General features: G+C 38.4%; 1 protein-coding gene across 3 annotated transcripts in view; it reads right to left on the reverse strand.

Moving 5' to 3' along the window:
* The window catches only part of Chd7 (chromodomain helicase DNA binding protein 7), a 122537-nt gene that overhangs the window by 65385 nt on the left and 37586 nt on the right, over positions 1-19566 (reverse strand). For all 3 annotated transcript variants that reach the window (XM_015485846.2, XM_015485845.2, XM_015485844.2), the window contains exons 2-3: positions 15875-16305; positions 2319-2460 (exon numbers count right to left, since the gene is read on the reverse strand). In XM_015485846.2, the coding sequence (XP_015341332.1) occupies positions 2319-2460; positions 15875-16305 (573 nt within the window). The remainder of the gene's footprint in view (positions 1-2318; positions 2461-15874; positions 16306-19566) is intronic.

Raw genomic sequence — 19566 nt, forward strand, 5'->3', positions numbered from 1 at the left:
TCCCCCCCCCCTTTTTTTTTTTTTTTTTTTTTTTTTTGTGTGTGGCATTGGGATGGAACCCAGGGGAATTTTACCACTGAGCTACATCTCCTGTCCTTTTTATTATTATAGCACTAGGTTGCTGAGGGTCTTGCTAAGTTGCTGAGGTTAGCCTCAAATCTGCAATTCTGCCTCAGGCCCCCAAGTCGCCAGGATTACATGGATGCACTATGGTGTTCATAATAACTGATCTTAAGGTCATTTATTTGGGGTTTCAAGGTTCCTTTTATAATTTCCCAATATAAGATTAAAATTGTTAATTATGTAACATGTTTCTATTATGGTCTGTTACCTGAAAGATTTCAGTGAATCTAAATGAAATGTAAGATTTGTACTTAAACCTTAACTCAAAATTTGAGTTGATACTAAAATAATATATTAACTTTTTAAACTTGGATTGCTTTAGAAAAGACAGTTTAAACAGGTATAACTGAATAGAAGATTTAAATGTTTCTATGATCTGTTTTAATACCCTGTGAACAATTATACATTAGTTAAAATTTTCATGAAATTTACTTTTAAAAAATCAAGAATTAACTTTAGATTCTTCATACATGTGTCACAGGAAGAAAATAAATAAAGCAATCAACATCACTTCTTGTGTGACAGACACCAGGAAAGCACAGCCTTCAAGAGTCAGATCTCTTCATGTGGCTGCGTATATTAGCTCTTGAACCTGTAACGGTTATGCACTGTAGCCAATCAGAATGCAAGCACTGAAACTCATTTTCAACTGATTATTATTTTGTGTAACTGAAATGAAGAAGGAAAATAAACCCCAAAACTACTATTTTATAAAATCCAAGTCTGAATTAATACAAATAGACTGTTTCAAAATGGCAACAATATTTTTTAAAGAAAAACAGAATTTCCTTGAACTGTATGAATAAATCTTCTTAATGCTGTCTGATTACTACGGTCACAGAGGTCCTACTTTAAGCAAATACAAAGCAGGAAAAAACAGCCTTGAGGATAAAAATAAAATTAAAAATCTCTAAAATACTTTTCATAAAAACTCTTTAAGCAATTAAAAAAAAAAAAAGGTATCTACTTACCTTCCTGGTATCTTCCCTCTGACATAATAAAATGAAATCACATAATAAACCCATACCACAAAAACATCCATACACATTCTCTCTCCATTTCTCTCTCTTCTGGGTGCTTAGCTTAGGCCACAGTTACAACTATTAAGGAGATACACTCAACAAAAACAAAAACAAAACATACCCTATAAACACACCACACCAAATAGGCATAAACAGCCCTGAAATTCTTTAGAATAGAGCTACATATTTTGAATATTTTGCTTTTAATTGGTAGGGGTGCAGGTGAAAGTCCTGCGTGTGCACTAAATGATAAGAGGAAGTCCAGTAAGCTCCTCGGGGCTGGCTTCCCACTCCAGTGGGAATCCTCAGTAACCGCTCCCTGATAACTCAGATGTCATTCACACAAGTCACATTCCCAGCCATCCCAGAGGACCAGACTGGCATGCTTCCAGGGAACCTAACAAGGAAATAATTTTTAACTGTCACGTGTAAGAAGCCCTCTCAGTCCAATCAGCGAAGGCAGCGTGCTTTATACAGAGGAACCCAAATTCCTAATGTTTTTTTTCAGGGCTAGCTTTTTAATTCATTCCTACAAAACTCTCCCAAAGTCGAGAGAATCTATCACTGGGCAAGTCTGTAGAGCCATTCGGAAAATCACTTGTTCAAATAAAGTTTAGTATTATACAAATGTATCTCACCTCTGACCATCAGATGTCAGAAACCTTTAGACAAGCTACAAATTATATCTTGGTTTTTTATTCTGCAAAATAAAAGGGGGCAGGGGCAGGGGCTGGGGATATAGCACAGTGGTAGAGTGATAGGCGAGCATGTAAGGCCCTGGGTTCAATCCCCAGCACCAATAAACAAACAAGTAAGCAACCAAGGTTCAAAGAAATTTAAAAATCTGAATGAAGCTGTAAATGAACCAGTGTTCCCTCTCTCTCTCTCTCTCTCTCACACACACACACACACACGTCAAAATACAAATCTACAGCAATAAAGGAAGGATGTTTATTATGAAGCCAAAGATGGCAAAATGCAACAGCTCTGGTCAGGAGTTCTTTCTTGTGTTGGTCCCCAGCTCTCATCACTATGGATATAATGTTCCAGACAACAATAAAGACATCTGACAAGCACCTCTGTAACAAAGCTGGGGAGGGCTAGCGTACTTCATACGTGGCTAAAGTTACCACGCTGAATCACAGAGGCTCAGGGACAGCATAATGGTATTACCTGAACACCTGGATCTTCGTCTTCCTCAGGAGGAGGAGATGGCGGGGGCGTTTTGTCTAAGTCTGAATTTTCAGAACCTTCTGTTTTTCCCTTGTTGACCTTTTTCTTCAAAGCACTGGCTTCTGAATCAGGTTTCTTATTACTAGAATTCAAAGCAGATCACTCAGTGTTCATTTCTTAATGCAATTCTCCTGCATGTCCCATACCCAGCATCCCGAAAGGATTGACGACAAGTGATAAGTCAATGCATGTTGGCCCATAACAGGTGAATGGCACTCTCAAATAAATTTTTACAGTAAATCTCACTGATAACCTTTAGCAAGTTTTTGACCTAATTAAGGTAAAACTGCATGCAAAAATCCCTCACACCACATTGTGTAATAGTTCATTTGTTCCAAATGCCTGTCAATATACGAGGCTGTAATAAACAATCAGACTAAAACGTAGTTTTGTTATCAAGTTTTTAAAGCATAAAACACTTTTGTTTTTAACTGTCAAAGAAAAATACAACATATCTCCTTGTCTCTTGCAGGTAGTTTTACATACTCCTAGTTAAGTCCTTTTTTGACCAGTACTACTAAGTGTACTTTTATACCACCCAGTTACATTTTTATCCAATTTATGATATTTTATGGATAAAAACATATAGCAATCTCCTGAACCATGCCATTTTACTTAATGCTGGGTTTTTAGTAAGTTTTATTTTTATACTAAGCATTTTTGAGATAATCTTATCCTTTATTCTGTGGTGCTAGGAATTGGATCCAGAGCCTCTGTATGCTAGGCAAGCCCTGTTACCACTGAACTACAATCTCATCCCCACAATTCGTGTTTTTTTCAAAAGCTGTGTCTCTGAAACACAAAAAAAAAAAAAACACAGCAAATGGACCCCAATAATTAAAGCACATGTTCCAAAGTATGTTGCTGACAAACATTAATAGGATTTGAATGTTACATGAGAAAGATACATAAATAAACTCTAAGAAAAAATGTTTTTTTAAATTTTATCTTCACCTCTAGATCCCTTAGATCCCTTATGGACATTTGGTTTGAATGTACATTTGATGCTACTTTCAATTTCCAAACCAGCTCCAAGATTTTCTATAGATTATCATTTAGTATACAACACTGAAAATAATTCAACCTCATAATAATTGTTTTACTATTTCTAAGGATTCTCAAACCACAATTAATTCTAAAAATAAAAGATATATTTTAAAAAACTAAATTTCTTTATTGAAGTTCGTAAATTTCCAGAATAGTGTGCTGACAGAATGCATTAAACATCATGTTTTTAACCTCAGCCTCTACAAAAGGAAGAAGCCAAGGGATCTATAAGCTCTTATTTGAGTAAAGCATGTCTCATGCAAAATATTTCAAAAGTACTATTAATATAAAAATGTATCCAGCACATACCTAAAATGTGTTTCTCGACTAATGATTTGATCATCTTAAACTAGTCATTTTTAAATACTCAGCTTATTTTGTTAACATTTTAGCATAGTAAATAGCCACATAAGAGATTACTTAAAACAATTAAGGATTGCAGCAAATAGCAGTTAGCTTAAGAGTTCATTCTATTTAAAAAAAAAAAAAGGCAATGTCCTTAAAACTTTAAGTCACCAAAAGATCTGCAGAAAGCATAATATTTTTTAAATTAAAAAAAGAAATCCATACAACAGTTCCTCATCCAACTGTCCTAGTGTTTACGCTACACATGGACAGAAGTCTCCCCTACTATGAGGCTCCATTTCCAGCATTTATTTCCGCTCTAACTGCCACAAATTATACAATACTACAGCTGAACACTGGGCCCCTTTCCTTTCATCTGCACGCCAAGAGCAATCAGATTACCCTGGTAACCAGCGGTCACATGACCAGCACCTGCTCTTTTGGCTGGATGCCACTGACTAAAGCCATCTGCTTCCCTCAATCAGCTTTCAAACATTCTCAACACCTGCGCTGCAGTGTTTTGTGGTTTCTTTTATCAAATCAGTGCAAAACTCCTTCCAAAACTTTACATATTTCTCAAATTTGTTTAAATCAGAGGTAGGCCTGTCAAAGAGTTGAACCACAGCCAGGTAAAGTGAGCTGGCAGCTAGTTTCCACGGTGACCTCTCTCTACCAGGGCGAAGTACACACAGTGGGGTTGCTGGGCCCTGCCTGCACTGTCCTACAGGAGCAAAAGGCTTACTGTCTGGAAGCCGCCCAGAGCCCAGGTTTGAGGAAACATCTATTTGCTGGAGGAGAGAAGTGCTAATGATTTTCCATCTGCCCTTCCCAAGAATGAACTATATGGAACTTCCAAGATGGCTGAAAGTCAGGAAGGACCTCTCCAAGTGCTTAGACAAAAAGCCTGCAGCCAAGGGAAGCACTTAACCCAGATCTGATTACTGAAAGACTGCAGACTCATTAGGCCTTGCACCATTAATGTTCAGAAAGAGCATTTCCATGCCTCAACATACAAATCAACACCCTAAAAAGTCAAAAGGCTACAAATTCTTCAGTATCCACTCAAACACATTACAATCCAGAACAAAATTGATATTTATGCTAAACTGCCTTTGTTACTATTTTGCAATAAGCCAATGTGAGTTTTCCACCAAGTGTTCCTGAGCCACAGTTTCCTGATGTATAAAACAAAGTTAATAATTGTTTTTTCCTCCATCTTTGTTATGTGGTTTAAATGAGACAGTGGGGAAAAAGCTCAAGTAGCACTGGGCACAGATGGTTAACATTTACTCACATCTGGAAGACAACCAGCCACATCTGAGAAGGATTCGCTGTGGCTAAGACCCACCTGGGCCAAATCAACTGCAGGAACTTATAGATAGGACCCCACTTGCACTGAGGATAACTGTATCTAAGCATCATAAATTTCCTAATCACCAGGTAAAAGAACAAACAAGCAAAGAGAACCACAGACTGCCCTTCCCCAAGCCCACTACCACTGCTTTAATCCAGACAGCTGCCATTCCCCACCAAAAGACTACAGCTTCTCTCTACCTTATCACCCTTATGAGCCATGTGAAGGGTTACACAGCATCCGACTGGTAGAAAAAAGACAGTCCATATTCAGAGTCATTATTTAAATGTATTAAGCTTCAAAACTGGTCTTTTGTAATGTCAGGGCCAAAATATACATTCTTCTCCAAATTATTATAGAAGCTTGAATGTACAAAGAGGGCGGCTCTTTCAGTTGCAGGTTAAGAATATTGTTAATAAAACAATATTCCATTAAACCAACACTGAAATGCTGAGGATGAGGCTGCTGAGCTGTCAAGCACAGACATAGAACCTCATGTGCCTCCAACAGCTGCAGTGATGTCTACTCCCAGAGCTGAGCCACAGCTGGCTGCCACACAGCAACCTCTGAGTGGGATCACAAGAAAAATGGGGCATGTTTTTGACAATGTGGAAATTGTCAAAATCTAGCCCTGAATGGCACCAGTCCTGAAGAAATCATATCTGCCTCTCCTGAACCTGCTCTACCTTCTGCATTCCCAGCTTAGCCTCATAGTAATACCACCCACCACCACTCACAAATCCATCTCTAAAAGTCACCAGATTGACTGGCTGAAATGAAACTCTGACTGGATCATTCTGCTTAAATCAAGTCCCCTACATATCACAACAGAGATTCTCAGTACTAGTGTGCAATGGCCTCTGCGATTTTTACAACTGAACACTGCCTTTATTTTCATAGGTTAGTCTCTTACCCCTTATTCTCCAGGCATACAGAACCATTCCTAAAATACATATCTCCTTTCCTACCTCCACGTGTGTTCCAGTCTACTCACCTGCAAAACTTGGATTGCACACCACTCATTTCAAGAAGCATTTTCTGGACTTGAATCTACCTGCACACCACATGCTATACCCCATACATGGAGTATTTACAATATACAAAATCTGTTGTCAACACTATAATGTATTAAACTCAAAGCACTCTGTTTATGTTCATTGTCAACTATCCTGTAAGATCCAGAGAGGAACTGTCCTGTTCATCGCATACCGAGTACCTGCTCAGATATATAAGTTCTCTACTTAATTAGACAGTACAAGAAATAGCAATAACAGTAAACAAGTACACTACATAGCCTTTACTGTGCAGGCATTACTCTTCAGTGATTTCCTTATTAAGTCATTAAAACAAAATACAATGCCCCACACACAGCTTCTCTCTTTATGATGAGATACCTAAGAAGCTCAGATAAAAGGGGCTAAAGTAATAGCAAAATAAGGGGAATACAGCAGTTTTCAAAGCCAAAAGAAAGGAATATTATTCTCAAACTCCACCTTCCAACTCACGAAGTTCCTTCTTTTCCTATCATTTTGATGTGAACAAAATGCAGAGCCATCCACCCGTGAACCTAGAGATTGAGATATAGTCATCCACTCATGAGGAAAGATGCTCAGATTCAGAGCCATCCACTCATGAAGCCAGGCTCTGAAGTATGAGTCGCCCGCTTTTCAAGCTAGACAAGCCCCTATAAACTTGGAAGGGACATCATTTCCTAGGATTGGGCTGGAGGCTTGAAGGCCCACTGTTCTCCAACAGCCTTACCTTCACATTTCATTATGAGGCTGGAGTCACCCTGGCAGACAGGCAGGCAGATGTGCTCAGGGTTCACCGCTAAGTGACAAAGCTTCATAGTTCTGATTACCCTCAATTCCATCAAGGCATACAAATCCTTGATAAGAACTCTCAGCAGCAAGCATTAGGAGAACATAAACTGTATTCAGAGAGCAGCATCTGTCACATGGACAGAAAGACACTAGGTAACCTACCCTTATGGAAGGATTCGTACTCAGCTTAAGATGGTATGCATCCATAAGGACAGCTGGGTGCTAGTTCCCAAGATGGGGTTAGATGGATTCATGTGGAATAAAAGGCAGCATAGATAACTAGTTATTTTTGCTCTAAAAGAGTATACGCTTTCTACATAAGGTTTTATACAAAGGGCTAAAGAGCCAGGAAGCTGCCCTGATTTATAACAAAACAAAATGCAGTTAAACCTTGATTAGTATCAGTCTATGGATCTATGTCCTCAACAGAAAATTTGAAAAGGAACCATATTGTGGAACCAAATGTGATGAGAAGAGCATGGTCAGTTACTAAAGACATCTGGGCAATGAGGGAGTTTTCAATCCAGCGGGCCCTTCAGATGGAATAGGTCAATACAGAGTCTCATCACATTGGGGAAAATCAACCTTGAGACCCAGGATCAGGAAAATTAATCAGGTTCATGTTTAGAGACTCAAATTTGTCCAAAATGTTATGCTATCATCTTTTAGGAGAAGAGCAAAAGGTACTGAGGCACAATCTTATACTTCATAAGCTAAGAAAACTTTTTTTTTTTTTAAATTTAACCTTTATTTATTTGTTGTTGTTTATTTGTTTTCATGAGGTGCTGAGGATTGAACCCAGTGCCTCACCTGTCCTGGGCAGGTGCTCTACCACTGAGCCACAACTCAGCCCTAAGAAAAGTTTTAACAAAAAGTGAGCCCAAGGGATAAGAAGAGAGGCATTTGCTGTATAGGATGCCACACCATAACACAGCTGGGCTGCCATAATAAAAGTACATAAGCAGCCACCAGGGTCAAAGGCTCAAGGCTGGTAGGAAAAAGCACCCGGACTCTTAAGAGCACAGATTTCCTGTAAGCCCTACCTATTTGCTAAGCTTTGTAAAGAATGAAAATCAAAATTAAAAGATAAAAGTAAAGTCAAAAAAAGGTGCAAAAAGTTTTAAAAGATCGCTGTGTACGGTGGTGCACACCTGTATTTCCAGTGGCTCTGGATGCTGAAACAGGAGAATCATGAGTTCCAAGCCAGCCTCAGTAAAAAGCAAGGCTCTAAGCAACTCAGTGAGACCCTGTCTCTAAAGAAAGTACAAAATAGGTCTGGGGATGTGGCTCAGTGGTTGAATGCCCCTCAGTTCAATCCCCAGTACCCCACCCCCCACAAAAGTTTTAAAAGATCAATTAAAACAGCATAAAATGTGGTACATCATATAAAATTAACTCCATAAAATAAAAATTTTAAATAAAGTCCTATAACTAAAATTTATTTAACAGCTAAAACTAGAATGATAAACTATAGAGAAAAGAATTAACTAATAAGAAAAGATACAAAACAAACTGAGTGGCATACAGTCAATCCAAAGACCAACACCTTCACACCAAAACAAGCAGCACTTCTTTGGTGAAGGCCCAAAGAGTGCCCTTCAGACTGCCAGGCACCTGCCATTCTGCAACAGGCAACCTCATTCACCTCTGGTGATCTGAGTGGACCAGTCTGGCACACACCCATTTCACTACAAGCAGGTTTATCTCAGCACCTTGACTCCCAAACTCCATCCACAAAGTCTCCGTACAACTTTCATTCGAAACAGACAAAGGAAGAGGTGTTGGGGGAGGTGGGTCCATTTTTCTCATTAATGACAACATATGATTTCAATGACAAATCATGAACAGACTTTAAATTCTGTGAAAGTCACTAAATGAAACACCTACAAGACAACTAGTCTAATGAATTGTTGCCTTACGTAGCCATTATAGAAAAAAGTACTCCCTTACTACCATAACTGTGCAAAATTGTTAGGGAAGTAAGCAAAGAAAATGAGAAAAGATCCAGGAGCCTAATTCGCTTTCATTTAAAGTGTGTATTTCAAAACCAACACACCTTGCGCCTTTGCGTTTTACAATCCAACTTGCAACAGTGGCAGTCCTAGGACTTCAGCCAGAACCTGCAGGGCTTGAGAGCCACCTTTGAGTCCTGGCAGTGGGAGTCTAGAGCTGGCCTGCCCTTCTGTGGTATCCTTCAGGCCTCTGAAAGCTTTCCTGGTGGACATGTGCTACTTGGCACCATCCCCAGGTAAATTTCAGTCTTCCAATTTATACCAGAACCCTGTCTTTAGGAGTAGCTACCGTGTAGACTATTTTCTAAAGGATAATTCTTAGAAATAATAAATGAAGTACAAAAGAAATCTCCTGAAGAAGTGGAATCCATTTCTAATATTAATATACTCTAAAGAAAAAAACAGACTTTTGTCATGCAGTCAAGAATTAACCTTGAAAATCTACAAGTTATCACATTTTGTGGATTAAATTAAGATCTGCCAGAGGAACGTGGACAAGAAGTCTAGTTAACTAATATGCTATCCGATTACAGAAGCTCCACATAGACATTGGCCACTATGGCTATGTGGTATCATCTGGCCCAATAATACAACATAAAGAATGAAACAAACTAAATATTATGACCTGATAAAAAGGAATGCCCTTCAATGACCTTTTCTAGTAGACTCTTTCAGGTGCCAAACCATAAGGCACATATTTGACTACATGTGTCATGTTCTAAAATGTCACTTTTATTTATGGATAGCATTCTCATAACTCTGGAAGAGAGACAAGTGAGGGTTAACTCTGACAATCAGAATACCACTCCCTAAATTCATAATTATCTTCTCTGATATGCCAGGGTGACTAATACAACAGAGACATACTATCCACCCACATTTCAATCAGGTGTGTAGGTAGGATGAGAATTAGGTAGATCCAGTGGTAAAGCCACAAAGGAAGAAATACCACCATCCCCTTAACAGGAGAAGCCAAACTCCCTTGCAATTATATTGCTTCTACAGAATTCAGGGCTACACATAAAATTAGTGTTCTAATGTAAGTTTTAGGGTACTATCTTCTAACAATTAAAAAGGAAAAAAAAAAGTCTTTTTCTTCCCCTTAATCCATGTGTCCATTTCCCTTTTTGACATTTTAACACTAAGCTACGAGAGTTCTACACAGAAGTGGCCACAGTGAGGGCTGGTCTTTCAGGTGACACATGCTATGTTCACTGGCTTTTGCATAAGCATAGAGGGACTCAAGGGGCAATCTGTCTATTGGGGCTTTCTCTAGGCAGAAGACAACCAGCCAAAAGATCTTTATATATTAGGCGACAAACCACATTTGTACAGAATTCCACATTTTTCTAAAGCATTTTCACATAACACACATTTTTTTAAATAAAAAATAAAAATCAACCCATGACTCCTTCTACTCTTTATCTCCCCCAACCCTAAGAGCACAACTACATCTCCTGTGGCAACATGTGCTCCACCATCAAATTCTACTCCAGAAAGATTTCAAAGCTATGTGTCTCCCCTTTAACACCCTGCAGCTGCTGTGGACACCTCTGAACTTTCATGTGGTGGGTGCAGTAAGAGCTGGAAGTGGGAGCTACATAATTCTCTTCCACGTGAGTCAATGCGCGTAGTAGGCAGGTCTGCTTTGAAGTCCACCGCAGACTACTGGAGGGGCAGTTATGCACTTCCAGCAGGCCTAGGCAGTCCATTCCTGCATCTAGTACAGGGCATGAGTGAGTTGAACTTGCTTTTAGGGTCAGTGCTACTGGGCATCCTCTCTCCAAGTGAATATAAAGTGAACCACATATTGTCAAAGATACCAAGATCTGTGCTAAAAAGTGGCTGATGATTCCCCCATCCTGCTCATTTTCCTGATATAAGATGTATCAGAGACAGGAAGGGGGACGCATGGGTTAGGGCAATGGATAGGTCAATGGAAAGACCTTAGGGGGTTATCCCAAAGGAAAGGAGAACTGGGGATTTAAATGATCTTTCTGTCCTTTTGCCATCCCTTTGTCAAATAAAAAAGACAAGCTTGGAGACAGCAGGACCAGTTATACATGGTCCCATCCCTAATTTGGAATTTAGATTTAATGAACCAGAGACTGAGCAGAACAGGCTGATGGACAGAGCCACATGATGCTCATGGGCACCTTTTCTTCTTTGTACCTTGCCAATACTGAAAGGGCTCAAAAGTTCATAGGATCACACACTTTAAAAATATTCATCTTAACTAGGTACATGTATGACTGCACATAATGGTGCAATGCCACATCGTGTACCACCAGAGAAATAAAAAATTGTGCTGCAAAAAAAAAAAAAAAAAAAAAACTATCTTCTCCCACAGGTACAGTGGCCAAAACATTCAATATCTGCTCAACTGTCCAACATCTTGGGTTAAGACTAAATCACTGCATGTGAGTAAAAGAAAGAACAAGAAGAAAGGTAAAAAAAAAAAAAAAAAAAGCTATGGTTTTAATTTATTGCATTACCTATGTACCTGATAAGTAACTTGGCTTCAATGATTTGCTTTTATTTCTAATATTTCTAATATTAATTGAGAAATTTTACAGATACAAGGCCATACTATAAACTATATATTAGTTTAACAAAACATACCACTGTTGGGCTTGTCGATTGTGTATAAATATTTCTTGGTAAACATCGCTATTCTCTTAGATCATAATTTGAAAAGAATATCTTAAGTTCCTCAGAAGAAAGCTGCTACATAAATATAACTATGATGGTAACTACAGCGTGGCTTACACCTATATGTTTTTGGTATTTGTGTGATTTTTAAAAGTAAGACTGATGCATTTACTTTCCAGCTTAAAAAAGAAATGTCTTCACTTAATTGAAAAATAACATTCTGGTTTTCTACTAAATTTAACCTTGAAGGTGAAGAATAGGGCCTGGAACAAAATGTGTTCCTAGAAACTGCATTAGTAGCAATCCTACATTGCTTCATTTAACTTAGGCTTCAGTAGTCAAGTCACAATCTTTGGCCAAGTTCCCTTCTTTCTGTACATTCAAAGAATCTTTATATAGCTAAATGGACCACTAAATCCTTCAAGAGTCATTCAAAGGAAGCACTTCCTCTAAATTCCCTCTCATTTCACAGAGCCCATGCATGCACAACAGAAAACACATTGAAATGAAGAATGCAAATCCTCATATTTCAGCTCCATGAATTCTTCCATACACAAAATGGTATCCCTCCAGCCCACAAAGGCCTTAGATTTTATTTTCAATATTAACAGCCAATGTTTGAAAGCTATAAGGACACCTGGGAAGAGCACTGAAAATACGGACAGAAAACAAAAATATATTTAAATTAAGAAGAGAAAGGGGAAAAAAAGATACAGTTCTACTAGAAAAGAGGAGTGTGGCCCATTTTTTCTCCTCATCAAGGTTTTCAATGTCTTTTCCTGAGATGCAATATGATTTTTTTGTTATTGTTACTGCTTCGGTACCATTCTACCTAACAGCTTCTGGAAAGGTTCTTTTAGATTCTCCTGCATAGGAAAGACACATAATTATTTTTTGGTTGTCAAAAGGTCCGGTTCTCTGGGAATGGCCATAAATTCAAGCTTCTGCCACTTTACAGAACAGGGTAGGATACCAGGGAGTGAGGTGGCTGCTGCCAAGACACAAGGAAAGTCCGCCCACTGACCACAGCCCCCTCTCCAGTCCTTTGCTACCAGAGGTATGCAGATGACGCAGACCAACTTCTCTTCCTGCCAGTGACACAATGCAGAGGGGGCCAGACCACCAGCGGCTTACTTCTTCCCGGTCCACTCAAAGGACAGCAGAGCACAGCATGTTTGTTTGTGAAACCACAGCAATGATGTGGCACACAGGGCTACCAGGAGAGATGTGAGTCGTACTAAGCCAAATTTTTCATTTCACTTCTGTTTATTCCCTCTGTTTCAGGCCTCTGTAGGAAAATTATTTTCTGTATAAACAAATTCATCAAGTTAACTTATTCAAGGATGGAAATAACTGGTATCACATAACATTTTGCAAAACAAAATTGCCTCTGTTGTATTCCAGTGCTTAAAAGCAAACTGCTATGGCAATTCAACCCCAGCACTAACATAACCCAAACCCCCTATTACCTTCATCACTGCATATTCAATTTACATAATTATTCTGCTATGCTATTCAGAATTTACATGTAGTTGTATGCATTCTAGTTACCCTTGATTCAGGGGATGCTGTTTCCTCGTAGATGTAACCAAACAAGGAGACCACAACTCAACATCCTCGATTCACCTGACCAATAAAAACAATGTGGTTCAACAAAGTAATGGTTTGGTTTGTTAATTTACTTAAAACCTCAATCCAATTACCATGTGTTTGAACAGCCAGACCTAAAAGTCCATCAACAACAGGAAAGCCTCTCAGGAACATCCTTGCAGGACTTTGTTGTAAACCAGCAAGCAGCAGCTAAGTGCTGAGTTTACCCTGGGCCAATGGTGGAGACACCACACCCTCGGTGTCCCCCCAGTGTGGCCTCTCTAGTCTCCGGAAACATATTACATCAGCTCCCTCCTTCACTTGTACATCTCCAGACTCATCAGAACTGTTCCATTCAATTATTTTCCTACCACTTGGGGTAAAAACAACTGTCGCCTATAGCACACACTGACTACAACAATTAGTCAAAAGCAACAGGGGGAAAGAAAAAAGCTAGACTTTCTTCCTCGGAGAGAACATATCCTCTTCTTCCTACCAAATGTGTATGGCTCTAGCACATACTCCTTACTCAGATCCTGCAGTGCCAAGCCCTGCACAGACTGATCCAAGCTTCAGGGTGACAGCTGATGCCCCACCCAGGAGGCCGGCCCCGAATGCTTCTCTGTGGGGGTAAACAGAGGGTCTCTCTCTGTACCACGGAGTCATGGCATGGCCAGGACTGGTGACATTTGATGCCCCCATTTCAAACAGTTGCTTACAGTTGTTAGGGAAACTTAACCAGTTTCATTGTTAAATACAATCTTTTAATATTCTGCCCCCTGGCTCTGTATAGGAGTTTGCTTAAGTTTTAAAAGATGAGACTAATCTGACATAGACTCAGAGTTTGAAAGGATATAAATATACTTGGAAATATTTGACAATTTCTCCAATATTGTCACTTTTCTTTTATCAATGTTTACCATTAGGTGCAGAAATTTTAAAAATTGAAGTGAGAACTGAAGCCAGATATATCCTGATGCTAAAATTAATATTGGTTATGTATTTTCTGAACTTCAGAAAGCTTAGAACAGAGACTTTTTTTTTTTTTTTTTTTGGTAAGAAAAAAGAATAAGTTCTTTTTTAAGATTTTTGCTTTGATTTGTTTTCCCCTTGGGAGAAACAAGCACATGCTTCTTCCTATCAAAAGCATAGTACTTAGATTTAGGCAATTACATATTTTTTAAATCATCTAATAAAGTCAGAATGAAATTCCAACTGTGTCTTCCTTGATCACCATTATATCCCTAACACTTGAAATAGTACCTGAAAATACTAGGCAATTCATGAATGAAATATTTCTCAAATAAATGACAACAGATTTTTGCAGTGGGTTCTGAGTTTAGAAGAATTTTTTTTTTTTTTTAAGAATGTTCATCAGAAGAAAAAAAGTAATGCTTTTCAATTAAGAGACCAGATGTTGAAGCATCAAATAAAACTCAAAAGTAAGTGCAAATATTTCATTATTGGCAAGTTTGAGTTCTTGAATATAACTGAGTTACGTGGGTACAATGAAAGGTATTAATACCAAAAATTTTAAAGGACTATGATTTAAACTTTTGACATCCCACAGTATAATGTATTTGAGTTGTTTAGATATTTTCAACAGAAAACTGAAAAGTCAGGTTCATTCTTTTGCTTTCCATCTAAAAAAAAAAAAAAAAACACCTTTCTCATTACAGACTTAATTTCCTCTACTGGTATCTGTGTACCTACACATGTGCACATGGCACAGCCCTTAAGTGAAAGGGTTTATGGGCCAGCAATCTGAAAAATCTCAAGGCAACTGGTGAGTTAAGCATGTGTGCACATGCATATGTGCTTGCATGTGTGCATGCATGTGTTTATACATGCACGTGCAGGCAGAGGAAGAAACATGTTTTCTAATGAAGCTTGCAAATAGGCTCAGATTAACCAAGTCTGACCATAGTTCCATCTGGAAACTATATTTTCTAACATAAGCCATATTTTGAAAAATAGATTCAGATGTTTGGAACTGGTTCAGAACAGTTGTTAGAAATGTTCAGTACAAATGAAAAAAATTAGTCTTCAATGTCTTCTCCTCTCAGCTTTTCTTACTGAATAAATATGCCTTCTGGGGGGTCAGAGTGTTGGTGGGGAGTACAGAGTAAAGAAGGTTCTTTTCCAAAACCCAAAATTCATGCTACTCTATTTCTCCCACACTACCCACTCCAACTTCAACCTGCCACTGTAAGGCTTACTCCGCCAAGTGAAGAAAATTAATTCTCCTGTTTCAAATTCTGGGAAACAGGGTTGAAATGCTTAGTGACATAGTGACCTTGCCTTCTCCTGTAATCCTTCCTATCCAGTTCTACATAGCCACTGGAGATGAGATTGCTGCTCTATGCTTACAAATGATTATGCTGTTAACTTGGTTTCTGTGCATTCAATGACAAACTCACCAAAAATATAAAAAGCTGATTTTTAAATATTTATCCAGTAAGATCTCTAAATTAACAGTTCATAAGAACTGAGTCCTAAATCTCAGAATATATGAAAAACCTTTTCTTTTTAGTTTGAATGTTAGTGAAAGACACTCAAAAATGATGAACACACGCATGTGTCCCTCCCACCCGCTCTCCCAACTCATTCACCACCACCGCCGGCCGCTCCTTTCTGGACCATCTGTGTGGGTGGTTTCTTCCCACCACCTACCTTGACTTTTTGCTGGATTTGGGTTTTGGCGTGGCAGTTTTTGCTTTCTTTTCCTTTGGCTCTTTGGGAATCTTGGGGGCTTTCGGGGTCTTGGGTTCCTTGGGCTCTTTCTTCTCCTTGGGTTCTTTCGGTTCCTTCAGGTCTTTTTTTGCCTTCGGCCTTTTCTTTTTCTTTTTTTCTTCTTGGGACCCATCCAGTGAGTTCCTATTTAGTTCTTGGTTATCAACCCCACCAGGGAAGTCATCTTTACCAAAACTTTTACTGGGATCCTCTGCAACAATGTGGTTGTTTTTCTTTTTCTTCTTCTTCTGCTGTGGCTGCTGCTCTATGGACGGCAGGTAATCATCGCTCTTCACTAGTTGAGCATTCGGCCCACTAACCTGAGTCATATCCGGCACTGGTTTCTCTAGAAAGGGCTCCGATGGAGAATGCTGAGAGACACAAATGGGAATTGAAATTAGTTTATCATTCTTCATAATGAGGAAAGGAACTGAAATTAAGTGGCTGCTGTTTCTGAAACTATACTCAAGGTAACGCCCATTTTATCAACTCTACAGAAGAAAAATCTATAATTTTCTTTCAGCAAACAAAGAAATGCTTCCTCAAGAGGAATACTCCTAAATAAGAAAGTACAACAATTTCAATTTAATAATACAAAAAAAATTCAGTGCAAGAAGGGAAAAACTTCTTAACTATTCTTTTAAACAGGCTGTGTGAGAAATGGTATGTTACAAAATAGTAACAAAAGCTAAACCACAAAAGTGTAAGTGTAAGCAGAGTTCTTTTTTCTCTTGTGAGAACGGGAACTCAAATTAAACCTATATAATTTAGCCATTTTTAAGGAGATCAAGTACAGTGAACATTGAAAGATTCTGAAATCATGAAGTATAAAAATCACAACACATAAATCTTATCGAGTGCAAGTCATTTCTGATTTAAATGACATTGAAATGTCAAAGCACATGTCTAAACTTTTATAATTTTGTTTTAGTTAAATTTCTCATACTGATATGGACTGTGAACAATATTTCTCTTAATTTCTTAAGGCTTTGCATTTTGAAATTTCATTGAGGAAGAGAGAACTCAATAGTTACTTTGATATGCCTTGCAGAAGATTCCTGGCATTCACCAGGGACATACCCAGAGACTGTCTTTAGAACAGCAGAAAAGGCCAATAATTGGGATGGGATGCTGAGTGGTCAACTGAGATCAGAGCAAATGACTTCTGTATAAAACAGCCTTCACAGCTTATGACCTGAACCAGAGGTAAGTTATTATTTATCTAGTGACTGATGACATCTAATAAATCTATATCTCAACAAGTTAAATCTACAGTTGTTACTCATATTTTTGTCTTCCTCGTGTGCTTCTCCAGGCATACAGGAACTGTAAGATAAGCAATCTGACTACATGCCAAGCATGTGCTTCGCACCCATGATACCACTGAATTCCCGCACCAGCCCTGAGAGAGAAATATGATGATCCTTCTAATTTTATAGATGAGGACAGTAACACTCTAAGATAAAGTAACTTGTCCAAGGAGTTACAGATGGTAAGTGACAGAACTGAGACTGACATGGAAACTGACACCACACAACCTACAAAAGCAGACCAGACAGGAGAGCCCCAGGCCACTCCCACAGAGACTGGCTACTAACGCAGTGTGCAATGTACACCAAGGCTTGCCATGGTCCAAGGAGAATGTTAGACTCAAACATGAAAATACAGGCAATAAAAATCAGATCCCAATATTTATTAAACATCTATCTGACAATGAGAATTGAGATGCTGTGTGTAAGTTCACTTGACTGATACAACAAAAAATATGAGAATTTATCCCCTTCTTTCAGGAAGGAAGGGTTCAAGGAGGCTAAGGAGCCACCCCCGGGGCTACATGAGGGACATAGGAAGCGTAGACTCAAATGTCAGCTAAGTTCAGTGCTCTTCCAACTCTTTCCATCTCCTCCTGAAATCTTATCACAGGCAGCTTTCTGAGAAGGCTCCACGGGTTTCACTCAATGTCTACAGTAGTGACTCAGAAATCTCTCTAAAAATCAAACCATTGCCTGTGTACCAGGTAGTTACAACATTCTCCATAAAACCTGCCATGGTCGCTCAACACACCTTTCTTCAATTCTCCAGCTACACTGGCAGAAGAGAAAGAGCCCGGAACTTTGAGTTGAGGAAGTAAAATTCTGGACTGGTCCCCACCATGAACTGTATTATCTGGGGAAATCACTTTATCTATCTGGGAGTTGAGTTTCTTCATCTATGAAGCAAAGGCTTTGGACTAGATGACTTCCATGTCTGTTCCAAAAGCTTATGGTATTAAAAACTCTTTAAAACACATATTGCCCTTTCTTGGCCATAATTGAGAAGGAAGGATCCTGACAAAGGCTGAGAACATAACAGAAGGGACAGAATCAAGGTTGAAGTTTGAGAAAGAAAGTACATTATGTAAATCTACATGAGCAGCTTCTGCACAGGGGTAACATACCTAAACCACATATGAGTAGCCCTCTGTCCCTTACTTTTCCCTCAGAAACACTCTGAAGTTTCAACTGAATCACTATCCATGACCATTACCTAAGCATTAATGGAATCTGATTTAACTGTTTTATTATATTTAAATATAATAAAATATAATTAAGTCCAGTTAATTGTTACATATTATTTCCTAATATTAAAAAAGAAAAAGCTATATCTTTTTTGCAAGAGACATACAAATCAAACTTATTTAGGGGAAGCTATTTTTCAGGTCATGGAAGAAAAAGTTTGTTCTTAGAATTTTAATCATCTTAACAATGATTAAAATTTAGAATGATAGATTAATACCAGGTATGTGTGACCTTCTTCAATCTGCATGGCATCAACTCCAATAACAGAACACCAACTTCTAATGAGAGATTCCCCAGCATACATTTACAAATTAGAAAAAGCACATAACACACAACACAGAAAGACTGAAAATTTATCTATACACTTTTACATACAAATCATTTTAGATGCCTCTTTAAAAAATAAATGATGCCATAAATTAGTAACTCAGTAAAAAAAAAGAATTTAATCTTCCATAAGGAGGAAAAAAGTAAAGATTAAATACAAAAAAAGTATTAATCATGTTTGATATGCAGCAGAATGATGTTTTGGTACTATCTGAAATAGGGTGAAAAAGGTGCTCAGAAATATTATAGTGTTTACCAGACCTACATCTCCTTAAATCTTTTAGAGAAAAGCTGTTTTTGTAAACATTTAACAAAGAACAGATGGCCTGCCTTAATCATGTGGGGAAAAAAAACCTGGAGCTCCCAGTAATACCCTGACAAAGTCTCCCAGGCCCAACGTCCCCTACCACCCCCACCAGATGCATGGTGCCGTCTTCACTAATGCTATTTAATTTTACAGCGGACATTTTCCCATCAATTCCCACTGCCTGACAGGTAATCAATGCCATTAACATCTGATATTACCATATACGGCATTCCGAAAACCTTGCATTTATTAGACCAAATGTGGAGAATGTCAGATACCAAAGGTATTTTTAAATACACACTGTAGGACTTTCTGCATGACATATTTTCAATCATAATTCCACAAACCTTTGAAACATTATGGAATATATAAGAATTGTGCCATAAACTTTTGGAATTTAAACAGCATGACTGGTATTTAGACAACAAATAAAAGTGACT

The sequence above is a fragment of the Marmota marmota genome, unplaced genomic scaffold (genome assembly GCF_001458135.2).
Source record: "Marmota marmota marmota unplaced genomic scaffold, marMar, whole genome shotgun sequence".
In the NCBI taxonomy this organism is placed as follows: domain Eukaryota; kingdom Metazoa; phylum Chordata; class Mammalia; order Rodentia; family Sciuridae; genus Marmota; species Marmota marmota.